The sequence below is a fragment of the Centropristis striata genome, chromosome 2 (assembly GCF_030273125.1).
Source record: "Centropristis striata isolate RG_2023a ecotype Rhode Island chromosome 2, C.striata_1.0, whole genome shotgun sequence".
Lineage (NCBI taxonomy): Eukaryota > Metazoa > Chordata > Actinopteri > Perciformes > Serranidae > Centropristis > Centropristis striata.
In genome coordinates this window covers 12,645,815-12,665,252 of record NC_081518.1, presented here as the reverse complement: position 1 = coordinate 12,665,252, position 19,438 = coordinate 12,645,815, and the positions used below count along the sequence as shown (strand labels likewise).

Here is a 19,438-nt window from a genome sequence, read left to right as displayed (position 1 = left end):
TGTGTTTTTGTCTCTTGTGGGGGCATAAGCAAAGACGAGGAACACTGGTTATTGCAAATGAACTGTTTGATGATTGACAGTGAATGTGGCTCAGGGATGTGGGCGGACTACATCAACACAGAGGAGGAAGGGGAGCTTCATGCTCTGTCTGAATTTCCATGTTCAGCTATGCTGCCACACAAAAATCCACCAGCCACGGACAATCATGTCTTCCAAACCCATACTTGCATGCATGCGTGTGTCGTTGCATTTGTGTGTGTGTGTGTGTGTGTGTGTGTGTGTGTTTGTGTGTGTATGTTTTCATCTGACTATCAGCTAAATGATGACAACATAGATTCATCCAATTATTTTGGAAAAGGGCTGCACGACAACCTTTCTTTTCTAGGACGTCCATAACAAAGACAAAAACAAGAGATCATTTTCCACTAATAGGACAGGATTATATGAAAATAGGCAGTGGTTAAAGAAGCATCCAGATCCTGTAGTTAAGTAAAAGTATCAAAACGACAATGTAAAAATAAGTATTGCATTCAAATTCCATGTATATTTGTATACATTACTTGGCCAATATAGCTGATTCTGATTAAAATTCCTTATTTTATTTCATTTGACTTTTGTTGTTGTGTCCAAGTGTCATTCAATGGGTGAGCCAGAAGTCTAGTTCTGGTCCCACACTTTACAAAACAGGCATTCTTCCTCTGTAGGCATAACTGCTCTCCAGTTAGCACAAGCTCTTCATCTGTATATACTGGCTCAAATTAATACAGACGGCCATCAAGTTCAAAGATCTCATCCATATTGTCGAAATGATTTTTCAGACAACAGCTACGCTTTCTGTTCGCCAACCCAACAAACTTCCTGGCATTCCAACTAATGTTTCCATCATTGTCTTCTAGCAAGTCACTTATCATTAAATTTCAGAACGAGACTTCTCCTCTTCATCTTCTCTGTTGGGTACTTTCCATAATGTTGTCAGGCACTGAATTAATAACAATTGATATTGGCCCAAAAAAGCACTGGATTGGATATTGAAAGAAAAAAAAGTATAATCATTTCCGATCCATAAGCCTAAACTATTACAGAAATGCTTCAATAAACTTTGTGCGACCTGCCGTACAGAGAGCTGAGCAGTTAGTGTTATATTGAGGTATTTTTGTGGGCAATGTATTTCTTCCTTCAGAGGAGTAGTTGTCTGTTTGAGCATGATGTTTTTAGATGGATTCTAAAAACAAATTTCTTAACAGCTGTTGTTTAATGGAAAAATATGGTCTTGAATTGGTATCTGTATCAGCAGACATTTATGGTTGTCGTAATGATATCAGACCTGAAAAGGCCATCACCACTTTTAACTGGCCAACGTACAACTAACTGCAAAACTCTGCCAAGGAATATGTGAATGTAGGCTCTGATCTGAGTACCTTAAATCATTTCATCGGATTTTTTCCAGGAATCGGACCTGGGGCCAGGCATTCAGAAAAGTATAAAGAAATAGCCAGTCTTCTAGCTGATGGTCTCATTTGCTTATGTAGGTCATGTAGAGACATTATAATAACATTATAAATGTAAATTATAAATGTAAATTATATATGTTTCATAACCAGTTTAAGTACAATACTTGAGCAAATGTCCTTAGTTACTTTCCTGTAAATAGGTTATAATGTTCAGTTGTACTGTATGTACTATGTCTGTGGCCTGTCAAGGATGAGTCAGTCTATATGGAGGAGGAAAGTTACAGTAAACACCGTCATGTATTCCTTTTTGGTCGGACGGAGGATTTCATTACAGCATGAAGGACTGTAAACAACGCTCAGCTCTGCTGCCAATCAATCCTCTCCTCTCCTCTCCTCTCCTCTCCTTTCCTCTCCTCTCCTCTCCTCTCCTCTCCTCTCCTCTCCTCTCCTTCTGTTTTTGTTTGGACTTTCTCTAACGACTTCCATGCTCTCACTCACCTATTGCTCTTCTGTTTCTGTCTGTCTGTCTCCTCTCCTCTTTTCTCTTTTCTGCCTCTGGGCTTTTAATTTGCCCTAAATCTGACTCTCGCTGGTAGTTGTATGTGTGTCTGTGTGTGTGTGTGTGTGTGTGTGTGTGTGTGTGTGTGTGTGTGTGTGTGTGTGTGTGTCATGTTGATTTGTATTTAGTGCATTGTCCTCAACTAAGGGGAAATTCCCTGGCTCTCTTTAAGCAGCAGCCGGCTGCCTGGGGTCAAAGCCCAGGACTTGCAGCAGGTTATTGCAAGCTTTACTCTTTAATCCATGATGCAGGGCCTTTACTGTTAAAGTTAGGGAGGGTATATACAGTAGCATATGGAGTCAAGAGGAGCTTTTTGTTGTAAAATGTCACACTGATAAACCTGATTCATTCTTCTAAACTTTATCTTCTCCTCTGTGTAGGTTACATTTCGTCTGGAGTTTGAGTTCAGCCGTACTGTCTTCCTGGAGCACCTCAGGGTTATCCTGGAGGCCCGAAGGTGTGGACCCTTATCATTTTATAATGATTGACACTTAAATACACTTCCAGTTTGCATAGAAAGAAATCCGTCCTTGACTGTCCTTAGTGTCCTAACGATAAGCCAAGACGTCCAAAAAGTAACAAACAAGCAGTGCACAAATCGTGTGGTGATCTCAAGATAAGATAAAAGCTGCAACTGCAGTAGAGCTACAAGGATAAATATTTAGACTGGTGTGTCTCGCTGTAACATCATTACTCACGTTCTTTGAATATTTTTGTCTCTCAACAGCGATGGCGAGGAAATGAGCACAGCTGATAACTTCAATGATATCTATTACTCACTGAAATACGAGGCAGACCTTCTCTTCACTAGGTTTGTCATTATCTCAATGTCTTACCAAACAATACATGTTTCTGAAGATCTGCAGCTGATTTTGGAGGCAATGAACTTGGAAGCAGCAGTGACTGGAGCTATTTAGCGTTTTCCAGATGCCAACAAATCAGTGTGGGAAAATATGTTTCAGATATTGTGGCTGGAGTTTTTAACATTCTTTAGACTTAAAAAAATATGCTTCAAAGCTCAAATGAATGGAAAATCATAGATTTCTCACATATTACTTGTTCGTGTTTATTTTGCACTTCAAAAGGGATTCCAATCCGACTCGATATGATATCAAATCTGAGCTGTCACTGGAGGAGCCTGGAGTTATCGGACCTCCTTTCAACTTCACTTTCCAGGTGAGAGCCAAGAGTATCAATATAATCATCACTACTTTAAAGGAATACTTCACCCTAAAGTGATCATTTGTCTATCAAATACGTATTATATGTTACTGTACCTTGAATTTGTAAAGGATCGCATCCCTCCATGGTAAATTAAGTATCCAAAATCAGAAAATCCTTGGTGAATTTAATTTAATTGGATCTGTGTTTAACAACAGCAATTTACAAACTCTCACACAACTTGTGCAGTGTAATCTAAGTCATGTATCCAGTCGTATGCTCAGTACTTCACAAACACATGCGTTTTCACCAAAATCATATTATTAAAACACTTTAGCATTAAGTCTCATGAGCTGTGTGGGAGTTAAAAAAGCTGAAGTTTTGCCATAGATTCGCTGTTGTTAAACATGGCTCCCTTTTACTTCAATTAATTCAAGGTTGTGCCATTCAACAGGATGTGTTATTGATATAAAATATATAATTTGGGGGTTTAAGTATCCCTTTAATTTACTGTACTTTAAAAAACTGCTTGGAAATCCATCTATTAGCTCTACCCACTTATCCTTAAACAGGCTGGGGATGGAGCTTGGAATAATTTTCATAATTTACTCCTTGTTGTCTCTCAGATCCAGAATCTTGGTTACTTTCCAGTAAAGGATCTGCAGCTGAACATTGAGATCCCAGAAATGACAAAAAACGGGAACCAACTCCTGCAGATATCTGACTTCTATGTTGACAAGGTGAGTGTGGAGCCTTAAAGTTCATCTCACTGATTTAAAGTGAGACGATGGAACTTTTGAAAGTAAAAATAAATTGCTCATTCTTCTGCTTAGAAGTTTAAAAAATACATATTGCATATTGCATATATAGTGTAGTGAATAGTGCTAGTGAACTTAATAGAGCTAGTACAAAAATAGTTTTATAGCACAAAATAGAATTGCACAAACAATACTTTATTTACAAATATCATGACATGTGACCTACCTAAATGAACAATTTATCACTTTTGTAAAAACACATATGGCAAGTAAAACAACTTAAGAAGCGGTAGGTGTCCCCCCCCCCCCCCTTTTTTGTTGATGAAATTGAGCAGTTTCCCCTCCCTCCAGTCTTTATACTAATCTATGCTAAACATTATCCTAAACCAGGCTAACCACATCCTGACTTCACCTACAGACTTAGAGTTTTTCTTATTCAGTGCTTGTGCACATGCATAGATCATAAAACATGTGACTCAACAAGCATCACATCCAGGCTATTTACAATATGCTTTCCCCCATCTGAGTATCTCCACCCATGGCCCGAGAACTACCGTTTCAACGGTGTAACATATTTTTGTGATTTTCTGGAGGGCGTCTTAAAGACACAGGCTCTTAAATTGAGTGTTTCAGTCAGAGGGTGAATACGGGTATATTCAGACAGACAGTATGAGAAAAAATAATGTGTTTCTTTAACACTTAAGCATGTAAACATGTTGTAGTAAAAACCCGAAATACAAGAATTAACTTTTTATATTTTTTATAAATTATATTTCCAAGGGCATCAAACTCTTTCTTTACTTACAGAGCTATATTAATTCTTCATTGCAATTTAATGCTAATACACCGCAACTTGTCAGAATATTATTTCACTGTTTCAGACATAAAGTTGTAACATACTAAGAGATATTTTCGCACCTCAGAGAGATGGTACGCACTGTTTACCACCTCAGCATGTGGCCCAGAGCAGGGCGTCACCTGAGGACCTCTCACGCTTCTCTCGCTTGGTAAGCTACCAAACCAACCAAATTCATTCTCAAATAAGATTTTTATTTCCATCTTTGGTAACTTTTTTTATCATTTTAAGATGTCGATGATATGTTGTTTCTTCACACAGAACCGCTCCAACACTTTAACTCTGCCGATCCAGTGCTCCGTCTATGTGGCGTCCTACAGAGAAATTGCAGTTAGAATCACAGGAGCGCTACGAATAGATACCTTACATGCAGTGAGTACAAAACCCAAAGCATGCATGTATAAAGCTGGAAATCCCCTGCTTTATAATAACACATATGCATGCAAATGCTCTATTCGTCGTGCTGTTGTTCTGCTTTGACGACAGCTTTGTAGTCTCTCAGCTGTGTGATGTGTTTGTGAAAACTGGCAGCATGTTTTGATTTCCTCTCCAGCTGAAGTTTAAGATCCTGGAACTGGGAACCAGTGCATCAGCGGAGCTCCCCTCCTCCGGCCCCATGTTTTTACATGAAGAGAGGCCTGTCAGACATGTGAGTCAACAACAACTCATGCTGTAAACTGTGTCTGTCCCGGGGATGACCTGACTCAAATCTGAGCTCATAATAGCATCATAATTTGATCAGATTTAGCCTCTCTCTTATTGTTATCACATCCATGTGTGAATATAGTGTTTCCTGCTTAAGGAGATCAGTCTTTAAAACTTATTAGAATGGACTGAAAGTATTAGAATAGTATAATATCTGGAACACTAAACAAGAACAGATGTGACTTATATATAAAAAAGAGATATGAGTGGTTTCTGCTATAGTTGAATAACTGAAGCAGTGTGGAATCAGACAGTAAAGGTTGGTGTTGAATCATACGTGCTGTGTGGTGCTTAGGGACCGAAAGGACCAGCGGCACAACATGTAAATGTCTGGACTCATGCACTGATCTTTGCTGCCATCTATGGGCCATTACAAACAGTCATAAAATGTCTCTAATATTCTTTTAAGAGTCAATGCATACTGATTTATTTTAGCTTACGTAAGCTCTAAATGTATTATTAGTGTAGAAAAGAGATTTCGTGGTTAACCTGGTTCTGATCTGTGCTGTTTCTCTAAAATGTGTGTTTAGAAAGAAAGTTTTCAGTCCCGTTTAAGACCAAATTCTGAAAAATTGTCATGGGTTTATTCTACTTATGTACATATTTGTGTTCATGTGCTGAATATAACCACAATAACAAATATCTGGATTTATAATTCAGTATAATCATGTTCATAATCAATTACTGCCTGTGAATGTCAAAGTAGCTTCATTTTTAGCATTTGTTGTCATTACAGACAATAATTTATGATTACAAATAGTACTGGATGTACATATTTTTAGTTGAGTAAATTCAGTGTCCATCCCAAAAAGAAATAAGAATTTATTTTCTAATGATGCCAATATCATCTCTTCTACAGATAATATTGGAGATCAGGAAGGAGGGAGATTACAGAATCCCTAACTGGATTATCATTGGTAGCACGCTGGGAGGACTCTTATTGTTAGCCCTGCTCAGTCTTGCTCTGTGGAAGGTAAGTCATCATAACATGCACTGTTATTAGTCATGAGGAAAAAAGAGATGAAACCTTTAGAATTATTTGCATTAAGACTGTACATCTTTGTTGAGATCAGGTGTGTCTCAGAAATGTTGCTGTTTTTACTTATTTTACTCTCCTGGAGTTATCTGAAGTCTTCATAGATCTTGTGCACAGCTGGGCTAGTGCTGCCCTCCTCTGGTAGAGAATAAAATAACACCTACAATGACATAGAAAGGTCAGATCTGACTGAGATTATTACAGAAGGAGTGCAAGACTTTTTCATATAAATCAATCTCTCCTTCATTCACTGAGCCAAGCCAGTTAACACAATGCTGATTAAACATCAGGGAAAGCTTGCTGTATTTATACAGTGTAGAGTAATTGTGGTGTCTTCCTGTAAGTCGCTTTGGATAAAAGCGTCTGCTAAATGACTAAATTTAAATGTTAATGTGTCTCTTTTCACACTGATGTTGGTGAACTTGCTTACTGGGTTTGGACACATGAAGGGAAGACTTGTAGGGGGCGCTCCTGACAGGCGAGAGGGATATGATGAACATGCAGGCCCCTGGAGGCAGCTCTTCACTGCAGGTTTAACTGACAAACAACCACAGAGTTTCAGTATAAAACAGTGTTTATATAGCTGAGGACAGTAATAATTTGTAATCGTGCCTCATATCTTGAAAAGAAGGTTTTTTTTCCACCATTGCCCAATGTATACAGCCTAGAGAGTTAAAAATACAATAAGTCGAACAGTGAAACCACATGAGTCCACTACACGTGCATGTTTGCTAGTGGAAGAAAAAATGGCACATACTGTATGTAAAGCCTCACTTTGAAGTGAAAGCTCAAACAGTCAATAATGTCAGACTCACATTCACGGTCAACAAAGGAGTCACTGACCGAAACACACGATCCACCTCCAGGCGACTATAGATCCTAAAATATCATGCTTCTCTGAGGCAGAGCTCTATGAGATTATTGTTTATGTTCACAAGACATTATTAGCCTCCTTTCATATATATATATATATATATGTGACATATATACATTCAAAGGTCAGGTCCTCTTCACTCTTGCCTCACAGCAAGGGGGTCGCCGGTTCAACTCCGGCCTGTGGCTCTTCTGTGTGGAATTTGCACGTTTACCCGTGTCAGCGTGGATTCTCTTTGGGTCCTCCGAATTCCTCATACAGTCCAAAAACATGCAGCTTAGGTGAAATTGCAAATTGCTGATAGGAGTGAATGAGAGCATGAATCATTGTCTGTCTGTATGCCCCACCGTGACCCGATCCATAAGCGGTTAAGGAGAATGAAGGTTCTCTTCACCTTAAAAAATAAAAGTATTTCAAAGTACTTTATATGTAGTTTATTTTGGAATAAAAAGAGGGCAAAATGGTTTACAGAAGGACAAGGACGAGTTGAAAAGCCCTGAATACATTGAAAGGCGCTTGTGTTAAACCCGCACAGGTGATTCCACTTTTCCTTGTTGATTAGAGCTCTTGTTATGACTCTGTGGGTGTCTGCAGAGTGTTTGCCATCTCTCTCACTCTTCTGTTTTGTTGCACCTGTTTGGCCTTGACAAATTACACTTTCATAGACACACAGTTTGAGCAGAGATTTGATCATTTAAAGGAACTGAAAACCCTGTTAGCCTCTGCTGGGTTTACTAAAGAGCACAAATGAACAGAAATCTTTAGGTTTTATGTTTTGTTGAAAATAAGCTAATGTGACAAATCTCAAGTCAAACTCAACCTCAGTTGCCTTTTTTGGCAGGTTTTTTCCCTACCATGGCTGAAATATCCAGGCCAGTGTCTAGAAAGAAATGTTGCCATAGTATGCTTCCTGTCTTCTTTTTTGTGAAGCAAAGCATGACAGGAGAAACTACACTGTGAACTGTAACAATGAGAGGAGCAAATGTTTGTGGTGTGTGTGTGTGTGTGTGTGTGTGTGTGTGTGTGTGTTGTGTACATTAGTGTGCAGGGTATTCTGTTGTGTACGGGGCCCTGTGTGTCTGATAGTGTGTGAGTGTAAAGGAGCCATGGGTAGGAGTGATTTAGAAGGAAACAAAGGAAGGATATATAAATAAGTACATTATAAAAAATAAATAAATAAAAAAGAAGGCAAAAAAGGCCAAATAGAAATAAATCGACAAATTGGAAGAAGACATAGTTTAGTGGACTTTAAATTGAGATGATTTTATGACACAATCTGATCTGAACATAATTCCAGTGCACAGTGTTTTATTGTCAAGCTATACCTCTTGTCTGCTTCTCTCCCTCCCAGCTCGGCTTCTTCCGGAGGCAGAAGCGGAGAGACGAGGACGAGCAGGAGGCAAACGGGAAAGTGGCCGAAGAACGGTAACGCAGGCTGAGGGCCCCCAGCAGACACCTTTTCCACAGGGGACCCGACACTCAGGGACCAACCCACCTCCCCCTGCTCCCCCAAACACCACAGTGGCGCCGCATAGACAGCTCCGCATGACCGCTGAAGCAAGGCTTGTTCAGTGCACTGGATCTGTCCCACGCCACGACCCCTGACCCCCAAGAGTCAGCACTGTCACACTCACTTAGCATTCCTGCACTGTTGCGGCATTAGGGCCCTCTTCTTCTATGTATTCACTGCCCTCGATGTCGTACCTTCACAGATCTTTGAGCTCTCGTTTTCTTGGCTTCGGGCTGGAGCTCCGGTGCGAGCTGCGATCGATCCGTCCCAAGAATTTCAGGCCACAATTTGCCCTCGAGGCAAACGTTAGCCAGTCACTCTTCTGTCTCTTCCTGATGTGTATTTATTTAACTCTTATGGTAAAGTTTGAAATACATGAAAAACCTCAAGGGTGACTTGCCACCCGAAAGCTACCGCAAATGTAAAGTTACTATACTGTATATTGAATTCGATGTTTAAAAGATTTTATCTGCAACATGTTCAGCTCACCTGCATAATAATTTATGAAGAAATAAAACTGAACTAAAGTCGCCAGAGTACAAAGAAGATTCACGATGTTTAACTCACAGAGACGTTGCTTGATCTTTTTCTGCAGAGAAGAGTTTTCTTCATTCGCTCTTTCTTTTAATATTTTCATCCTGGAAAACATTAAACATTTGATGCACTTTTACTTTGTACAAAATCAACTTGAATTTTGTAAATAGTCAAGTACCTTTTTATACGCTTTCAAATATAATAACGGTTTTCAGTATTTTCCACAGGGTTTATGGCATTACTTTGTAACTTAAGCAACAAGGCCTTGTGATACTGAACCTGTTACGAGATGTTGCATGCCTTTTAACGTGCACTGCATCAGAGCAAAAGGATGTGCATAAAATACTGCAAGCAACATGGATTTCAACAAAATCATTCTCATGAAGAACTGTAAGTAAATGATCATTAGATGCGGTAAAGATGAGTCCAGTAAATGCACATTGCTTACAGTATGTCAGCACCCTCCCGGTGCTATCAACGAATGTCAGTTTGTCCTGTTTGATGAGGTGTAAAGAGCTGTAATATGCCTACAAATAAAACATGTATATGTCTGCATGTCTTTTTTATTGACACCTGTGGAAATTCAACTGCACAAAGGAGAATCAATAGAGTTATTATTTAAATCCTGTCAATTAATCTGATATGGAGAGAAGGAGGCAAGAGGAAAAAGAACAAATAGGTATTACATATTTTAAGTCTGATTTAATTGTCTTTCACTCACACTCTAGGAACAAGAAAAAAACTTTTCAATTCTCAAGTGAGCAAACAAGCTGGCAGATATTTTGGCGGGTGACAGTTGCAGTCTGATGTTGGCAGAAATGCTCCGTCTGGTTGCAATGTGCTATTAAAAAGAAAAAGAACTCAAATGTTATTGTCATTTCCCAACAAGTGCACAACAGCCGTGTTCAATGTATTGTCTGTGATGTGATGTCTGAATTGAGACACAGCACGTAGTTTTAGCAATACTGTCGTTAGCCCGACATCAGTATAGCCAACACTTACAGCAGATTAGTGCTTATTAAAATACATGTCTAGCAAAAAGAAAGATGTGACAGAATGTTACATAACTTGCTAATAAACAATGTGTTCCTTGTGTTTTAGAGTGGATGGAGAAATTAAAACAAATGCTTTCAGTTCTATTTAGAACAGGGATGGACAACTGGAGGCCCGGGGGCCACATACGGCCCGCACCCTCACTTGAAGTGGCCCTCAGTACAGCTACATGCATTTGAGCGTGAAATCTTAAAAGTGCAGTGTAAAAACGCACAAAATTACTTCTTGCAATTAATGTTGGTCTGCTCTTTTTGCACTGAAAAAAAAAATCACAGTAAGTGGTTATTTTTTTATTTGCTTCAAACCTTTTGTATTCCTATTTATATTGTTATATGTATATTGTATGTGGCCCTGTGGTAGTGTCGATGAAAAAATTGTGGCCCCCTCCAGCATTTAAGTTGCCCATCCCTGATTTAGAACATGAGGTATTGGTGCACTCCATTGTGGCTGAAATATATAACATATATAAAAATAATAAAAATATATAACAATAACAACACATTTTTTTATTTTATTTACCTGTTTTCACAGATGGAAAAAAAAGTAACTTCGACAAGAGTGATCCTGGCTAAATATTTTACCCAACTGTTACACAAATTAAACATGAGATAAAACAAGTATTTTTTTTCTCTCTCTTTCCTCTCAGAGTATTGTTAGGATGTTTAAGGGTAGTGAAAACAACAGAAGGTTGTTTATAGCAAAAAAACAAACAAACAAAAAAAGTTAACAGTTAAAACAGTTAATGTTTTTCATCATTCAGTTGCCCAAAAAAAAGGACCCAGATGGTTGGAAGAGTCATGGAAAACAATAACTGCTGGTTGCTGGTTGACAACAGACAGATTTAAACATTAATGGTCACAATGAAAGCAGCAGAGATATTCAGAATTTTGGTTCTTAGTATGAATCAACCTCCAGAAACATCAGATCATACATTTCCCGCAGTGCAACCATCATCTGGCTTTCAGGTCTTTGAAGCTCCAAGTCCCCAGTTTGAGCTTCAAAAAGTTCCAGATGATGCAGCTGTTTTCACAGCTTTTGAGCTTCTCCACAGGATGAATAAACTGATTGTTTTGTGTTATATTTTCTGTGAACAACAAGAAAACGTTTCAGAGGGATTTCTTTAGTTCTCTTCATCAGCCAGTGAGGGGCAGTGTTGACCTCACAGTATCTCTCAGACTGCAGCCAAAAAAATAATAATTTGGCACTTTGATTAGACTTTATCACAGTTTAATTAGAAAATAAACTAGATCACATTCATATTTAGGGTTGAAAATAAATAATACATATGTAAGTTTATGTGCATCTTTGAAAACACTACAACAACTATGGACAAATAAAACATGTTATATTGAGAATTGAACAGAACAGAAGTTATGCATGTCAGTTTTAAATCTTTGGTGTATTATGTAGTAGCACAATAATCTGTGGCTTAAAGCCAGGTTTTAATAGATAGAGAATTAAAGTGACAGATCTGCCACATGGGTCCTGTAGTAATTCAAATCATTATGAATTATTTTTATCATCAAAGAACAATTTGCCTTCAAGCGTAAAGGTGACCGTGGCAGCTGCCTGAAAGCTTTTAAAAACCTTCAGGTTTTGTTGGGTTTTTAATGACTTTTTTTTTTTTTTAAACTGATTTAAAAGCAAATGAGAACATTGTAAGTGGTTGCTCATATTGTTCTCTGAGGTCCCATGTGGTGCAGTGGTTTAGTGAACCTGTCATTTGTGTTCAGGGCTGCAGGTTTGATGCAGTTGGCTGTCACATGTTAACCATCTGCTGTCGGGGAAAACATATTGATCCCTGAGGGGGAAATTACATTGTTGCAGCTGGAAATGTAATAAGGAAAAAATTAGATCAGCAACACGAATAGATTAAATGTGAGCAATAAAGTAAAGCATACAAAACACAGTCAATTCATCTAAAGAAATGTGAGGTAATGTAAACATCCTGCAGATAAAGGGTGAGTGAGTTAGAGAATAGATTGAATTGGAAACACTGTGGAGAATTCTTCCCCTTTGTTTGTTCAGTCAGTGCTGCCAGAGCTAAATTTAACCTTTGGGAAATAATAAAAGCAGCAATTCAGGACAAAGATCTATTGTACACTGATTGATAAGGACTGTCAAGGTAATTACTCATTAGAGTGTGTAAGTGGCTTGGGCCAAATCGATAAAGTACAACAGTGATACTCAACTGAAGGCCTGGGGTCCAAATCTGGTCATCTTCTTATTCACATTAAAAACTAAATTGATTCAAAAGGGGAACATTTTTGTACTTTGAATGTACATAATGGTGACAGGCGTCATCAAAAAAAAACATTGAGATAGAGCTTGATCCCCAGGCCGTAAATTGACAATCTGTGATGCTAATAGATTTCCAACACCTGTTGCCTCCCCGGTGGGGCTCCAAACAGATTCAGGGGCGTCTCAGTGAATGGAAGTAAAAAAATATTACACAAGTTTTCAAAAAGAAGATAACACAGAGTAGCATTAAAATGTGTAATTTGGTTAAAGGTATATTTTTCTGGATTTTCCTGGGGAAAAAACAAAACAATGCAAATCCCTTTCAATCATCACTCATGACCCACTATGAGTGTCCCTACAGTGAAGGAAAGAAGTATTTGATCCCCTGCCGATTTTGAGATTTTTGCTAAATTTTCCCACTGACAAATAAATAAATGACCGGCCTCTAATTTTAATAGGTTTATTTAAACAGTGAGAGACAGAATATTAATACAATAGAAATCTAGAAAATCACATTATATAAAAGTTAGAAATGTATTTGCATTTCATTGAGTGAAATAAGTATTTGATCCCCTACCAACTATCAAGAATTCTGGCTCCTACAGACCAGTTATATGCCCATGAGGTGCACAAATGAATCCTCTCACTGTAATAAAGTACTTCTAATCTCAGTTTGTTCCCTGTATAAAAGACACCTGTCCACAGAATCATTCATTCAGATTTCAACCTCTCCACCAAGGGCAAGACCAAAGAGCTGTCTAAGGATGTCAGGTACAAGATTGTCCACCTGCACGTGGCAAGACCATCAGCAAGCAGCTTGGTGAGAAGGAGTTGACAGTTGGTGCAATTATTTGAAATGGAAGAAACACAAAATAACCACCAATCGCCCTCGGCCTGCAGCGCCACACAATGTCTCACCTCATGGGGTATCAATGATCATGAGAAAGGTGAGGAATCAGCCCAGAACTACACAGGAGGAGCTTGTTTATGATCTCAAGGCAGCTGGGACCTCAGTAATGTAGAAAACCATTGGTAACACACTATGCCGTGATAGATGGAAATCCTGCAGTGCCCGCAAGGTCCCCCCGCTCAACAGGGACATGTACAGGCCCGTCTGAAGTTTGCCAATGAACACCAGATGATTCAGAGAAGGCTTGCTAAAAGGTAATGTGGTCAGATGAGACCAAAATCGAGCTTTTTAGCATCAACTCAAGTCGCTGTGTTTGGAGGAAGAGAAATGCTCACTATGACCCCAAGAACACCATCCCCACCGTCAAGCATGGAAGTTTAAACATGCTTTGGAGCTGTTTCTCTGCTAAGGGGACAGGACGACTTCACCACAGTGAGGGGAAGATGGAGGCATGGGGACATGGGGACATGGGGCCATGTAACGTGACATTTTGGTTGACAACCTCCTGCCCTCAGCCAGGACACTGATTATGGTTCGTCGATGGGTCTTCCAGCACGACAATGACCCAAAACATGGGCCAAGGCAACAGAGGAGTGGCTCAAGAAAGAGAATATTAAGGCCATGGAGTGGCCCTGCCAGTCTCCACACCTTAATCCCATAGAAAATCAGTGCAGGGAGCTGAAGCTTCATGTTGCCAAGCGACTGCAAGTCATAAGGTTTTGAGGCAAAGAGGAGTGAACCAAAATCCCCCCTTAGATGTCTGCAAACCTGGTGACCAACTATAAGAAACGTCTGACCTCTGTGCTTGCCAACAAGGGTTTCTCTACCAAGTCCTAAGTCATGTTTTGTTAGGGATCAAATACTTATTTCACTCAGTCAAATGCAAATAAATGTATAACTTTTATATAATGTGATTTTCTGGATTTTTTTTCTCACTGTTTGAATAAACCCACCATTAAAATTAAAGACTTTTCATTTATTTGTCAGTGGGAAAAATTCAGCAAAAATCGCAAAATCAGCAGGGGATCAAATATTTATTTTCCTCACTGTATCTACAGAGTATATAAATAAATGAGAGCAATCTGTTGTTTGTGTTGCCTTTCTTTGAAGGGAGCTAAGTTTGAATGTTGTGTTTACAACCCATAAACAACCATTCCTGCATAATATGCCTTTAAGGAGAGAATTCAGATATAAAGCAGTTTTGGTGTTTTTATGCCCGGAGACATTATGCAGTCGGGTTGTCTGTTCAACCTGTCCATCCTATACTTGTGAATGTGATATCTCAGCAAGACTTGGGGGAACTGTTTTAAATTTGGCACAAATGTCCACTTGGATCCAATGATGAACTGATTAGATTTTGGCCATAATTATAAAATGTTTTTGCTAATCATGACAAACTTTACATAAAAATTCTATCAGGAGGAAATGATGAAGTGATGCCACGTTATATCCAAAAGGTAAGCTCAGTGTGACATCATAATGTTCTGGAGAAACACCTTTCTGGCCATTATTCAATGTCATAGCTCAAGAAAAGAAAGGGGAGGCATTTGGCTGAATACTGAGTTCTTGACACAGGTTTGGGTTCTCATCTTGAAACTGTGGTGACTGTAAAGATGCTCTGAGCTGCCGGGTTGAAGATGTGTGTGAGGCATCCAATTTGAAGCTGCTTTGAAGAAACATCGATATTTAAAGCATTGTCTATTGTCATAGTTGCATAAGTTTGGACAGATATGGATTTAAATGCAACTTGGCTGGTTGCTGGAGGCACATAACTTGCACTGTTTCAGAATCTAATTAATCCCTTTGGAAAGATATTGTTTATGTATTTTTTGTTGTCTAAAGTGGCAATGTTGCAATATTAGTCTGTTTTGGCTGAAATGTTCTGTCTATGGACTCAAACAAACATTATCATAATCCCATAGGCGTCTATCCAGGACTTGAGAACAACTGAGCAATTAAATGAACTCTCAGACTTTGTAAGCCCCTGCTTCAGGGAACAGTCTGCAGTTTGGACACTTTGTGATCATCACTGTTCACCTTCCCTGCAGCCTAACAGACAGGCCAGACAAAACAAAGAGCTCTCAGGGCACAAGGAGAAGAAAAGTCAGGCAGGAACAGACACTCATTAGCACACAAACCTGGCAGTAGAAGCAGCCAGATGCAGCCAGAAGACTCCCTCAGGTCCAGGCTCTCCTGTGAGAAGAGGACCTGCAGTGCTGACGAATGCCAAGTGACAGCAGGACCCTCTGCAGCCCACTATTAACCCCAGGTGTACCTGACACAGCCTCTGTGGTTGACCAGAGCTCATGAATATAAATTGATATTATGATGAATAATATGATGAAAAAGCAGGTTTAAGCTGATGTATTCAATCCACAATTGCAGAACTGCATGAATGCAAGTATAATTTATTTCTGTGTTTGTTTTGCCCCTTTATTTGTGCGCTGCTCAAGTGTCAAACTCAAGAATTAATTCATGACACTACTTGAAGAAAAGGGTTTTTTTATTGTTGAAAGCAAAAAAAGACAGCAGTTCTCAAACTTTTTCGCATCAATGACCCCTAAACTTACACAATTAGTCCAAGGACCTCTATTTAATACAATTTTGTTCTGATTTAGTCCCAGTAATACATTCTGTCACTGTGTTACTCATGGGTAGCATTTTAGTGAAAATAAATGATTCTGGGTAATACCTGAAACTCCTTCAAACACCCCTGGCGTTCCCCAGACTCCACTTTGAAAACTTCTGCTTCAGAAATGCACCTGCTGTTTCTGACAGGACGGCCAATAGTCCACATTCATGCTATTTAATGACGTGAGAGAAACCTCCATTGTAAATAACAGATCATTTGACAAAATATACAATATATACATTATACTCCTCTTTTGTACATTTAGTAGTTGTTGAACACAGCTTAGATGTTGGGGGTGAACATTTTTTATACACAATACAGAATACAGGCTCACTATACATGTCAATCTTCCACTGATAGAATTGAAGACGCTTCAGAATAAGAGCTCAACTGATTTTATCTGCCGACATTAGCCTGTCACTCTGGCTTTAACAAAAAGTGATATGAGAATTAAATACATTCCATTATTCATTTATAGTGTGAATGGTTGTCTGTCTCTACGTTTCAGCCCTGCAATAGACTGGAGACATGTCCAGGGTGTACCCGCCTCTCGCTCTATCAGCTGGGATTGGATGGATAATTGGATGGATATTCATTTAGTATTATTGTAGGCCTGAAACAATTTTTATAAATGTGTAATCTATACAAAGACTATACAAACTTCATAAACCATCAATTCTCATTTCAGTCTTGCATCTTAGCCTCCAAACGTCTAACCTTCTCGCCTTCTTCTCTAAATTTTGCCAGACCCAAATAGTGATGAGTTTCACTGGCAAAGCAAGGTATGAATTCAAAATTAAAAAAAAAAGTCAAAAGTCTTTGAGGGAAATGGAGCATTAAATAGCACATGGACATATTTGTTTCTTGACATTCTTGATATGCAGCAAGAAATTGACAAATTATATTCACAATAAGGATCAAATATGTTTTGCGGCTCTAGATTTTTAAGTTTTAATTTAATAAAAAAGGTTGTTGACCTACAACCTATATATGACTATACAACATAGTCATATATGTGCAAAGTCAGTGCACCATCCAAAAAGAAAATGTCTGTTTTGATTCAAGCTTAAACAAGAAAATCGCTTTATTTGCTGCCTTACCTGATAATTAGTTATCAGTTTAAAAAAATCTCAAATCGGTTGAGCTCTAATCAAGTTAAAGACACTCTGAGAAGGTCATCTCTGTGAAATGTGAAATCAACCACTCAACACATCAAATAGAAGAATCAATTGATTTTTACAGACAGGTTTAACATGAGTAGAAAACATTGCAACTTTACAATTCTATTTTATTATCCACATCCATTCGTGGTCTTTTTCATAATAAAAGCCAACATTTGAGTCCTGTGTCTAAGATTCTGGTCTGGAGACATTTGTCCTCTGTGTCTTTTTTCTGTTTCTTTTTGCTCCCACTGTCCTCATAAAGGTCTCAAACAGGGCAAAAAGAAAAAAAACATTTTGTGTATTTTTTACAGGAAAAAAAGGAAAGGATAAACTTAATGCACATCGGCTCCTTCATCTTCAGAATCAACAAGTGATCTTGTTACAGTCGAAATTTGGAGAACTAGCAAAAGCATTACGCACGAGTAGTGACAGTCACAGGTGGACAGCCAGAGCGATAAAAGCAGCTGCATGGGGGGTATTTTTCAGCAGGCTGACGTCACCGTGGGTACGGGATCATTTTGGAGCTGGCTAAGCCTTTACTGTCTATGATGGACAGCGTGTACTCTCCACTGTTCATAATCTGGAGAGGCACGACTCCCTGCGTCCCTCCCTGCGTAAAAGAGCGCGTCGCGCAGCTCTTCTTGGAGGACGGAGTGGAGACTCTCCAGAACAAACTGCTGAGCATCTTCCTGATCTCCGGCCTCATCAGACAGTAAAGCACCGGGTTTAAGCAGCTGTTTGCGTGGGCCAAGCACACAGTGACAGGGAACACGTAAGTGTGCACCATGTAGTACGACTTATCCCAGTTAGCCGCGTTAAATTTGACCAAAACACCCCAGAAAGTGATGGCGTGATTTGGCATCCAGCAGAAGAAGAAAGACAAAACCACTATAGCGACAGATTTGGTGACTCTAGATCTTCTTTTGGGGTTGCTGCTGTCCATGCTCCTCCGTCTCACGAAGCGCAGGAGCATCAGGTAGTTAACGGAGACTATGAGCATAGGAATGATGAAGGCTATTAATATTTTCTGAATGTGATAGAGGGCGAGCCAGTCGTGCCCATCAGGGAACTTGAGGAGGCAGAGTTTCTCTCCGGCCACCACAGTGACCGTGGAGAAGACAGCAGTGGGAGCTGTGGCCACCGTCGCGGCCACCCACAGCACCGCGCACACCCACTTTACGCACCGTGACCTCCTGTAGGATTTCTTCTTCAGGGCCGAGGCGACGGAAAGGTAGCGGGTCACGCTCATGGCGGTGAGGAAAAACACGCTGGCGTACATGTTCATCACGGTGACCGAGAGGATGATCTTGCACATGGCGTCTCCAAACGGCCAGCTGAAGTCCAGCGCGGTGTCCACAGCCCAGAAGGGCAGCGTGAGCACAAATTGGAAGTCCGTCACCGCCAAGTTTATAATGAAGAAATTGATGGTGGACCTCTTTCGACCTTGTCTTATTCTCATGAGGAAAAAGACGAGCAGATTTCCCACCAAACCCACTGCGCAAACTACAGAGTACACCACGGAGATGAGTATCCTCAGGATGGGAGTGCCGTCCGCGCTCACGTCGATGTCATCGAAACTGAATTTGTCATCGACAGGTGAACTTCTGTTGGGCGCTCCGCTGTGGTTAAACATGTCATCCATCTTTAAAGTTAGAAACCTGGACTCGCACCAGGCGCACAGGCTGCAACACAACTCGTACGATCCATCCAAAAGTGCCCTCAGGTTTATCATCCAGTGAACTGGAGTCTGCTTTTATACAGGTGTGTCGGCGCTCTGCTGAGCCACGATTGGTCACACAGGACGTGACAGAGAAGCAGACAGTCATAGTCATGGAAACGAGAATCCAGAAGCAAACACGCCAATTCTCTGATTGGTCTACAACATAATATATTTACATATTTATTTTCACAGCATCTGGGCTCAGTGAAGCCATGACGGAATGCTTCAAATACGTCAGATGGAGAAATGACAACTTTTCATCAAGAAAATTCAAG

At 39.7% G+C, this 19,438-nt stretch overlaps 2 protein-coding genes and 1 long non-coding RNA gene across 4 annotated transcripts in view; 1 reads left to right on the top strand and 2 right to left on the bottom strand.

Moving 5' to 3' along the window:
• Positions 1–9,994, top strand: part of itga11a (integrin, alpha 11a) — a 44,520-nt gene extending 34,526 nt beyond the window's left edge. The window contains exons 21-29 of the mRNA XM_059359258.1: positions 2,391–2,467; positions 2,738–2,821; positions 3,096–3,186; positions 3,798–3,911; positions 4,853–4,936; positions 5,047–5,157; positions 5,339–5,434; positions 6,350–6,463; positions 8,752–9,994. Coding sequence (XP_059215241.1) covers positions 2,391–2,467; positions 2,738–2,821; positions 3,096–3,186; positions 3,798–3,911; positions 4,853–4,936; positions 5,047–5,157; positions 5,339–5,434; positions 6,350–6,463; positions 8,752–8,829 — 849 coding nt within the window. The 3' untranslated portion in view covers positions 8,830–9,994. The remainder of the gene's footprint in view (positions 1–2,390; positions 2,468–2,737; positions 2,822–3,095; positions 3,187–3,797; positions 3,912–4,852; positions 4,937–5,046; positions 5,158–5,338; positions 5,435–6,349; positions 6,464–8,751) is intronic.
• On the bottom strand, positions 5,189–7,911 carry LOC131993385 (uncharacterized). 2 transcript variants are annotated; one of them, XR_009396316.1, is made up of 3 exons: positions 7,517–7,911; positions 6,957–7,063; positions 5,189–6,686 (listed from the first exon to the last, which is right to left on the bottom strand). It is a non-coding gene; the product is annotated as an uncharacterized LOC131993385 (long non-coding RNA). The 2 variants fall into 2 exon arrangements; XR_009396317.1 differs by lacking the exon at positions 7,517–7,911 and adding an exon at positions 7,342–7,509.
• Positions 9,995–17,277: 7,283 nt separating the features above from the next.
• On the bottom strand, positions 17,278–19,145 carry LOC131989616 (relaxin-3 receptor 1-like). Its single transcript, XM_059354901.1, has one exon. The coding sequence runs from the start codon at positions 19,083–19,085 to the stop codon at positions 17,940–17,942; it is 1,146 nt and encodes a 381-aa protein (XP_059210884.1). The 5' UTR covers positions 19,086–19,145; the 3' UTR covers positions 17,278–17,939.
• Between the last annotated feature and the right edge of the window lie 293 nt (positions 19,146–19,438).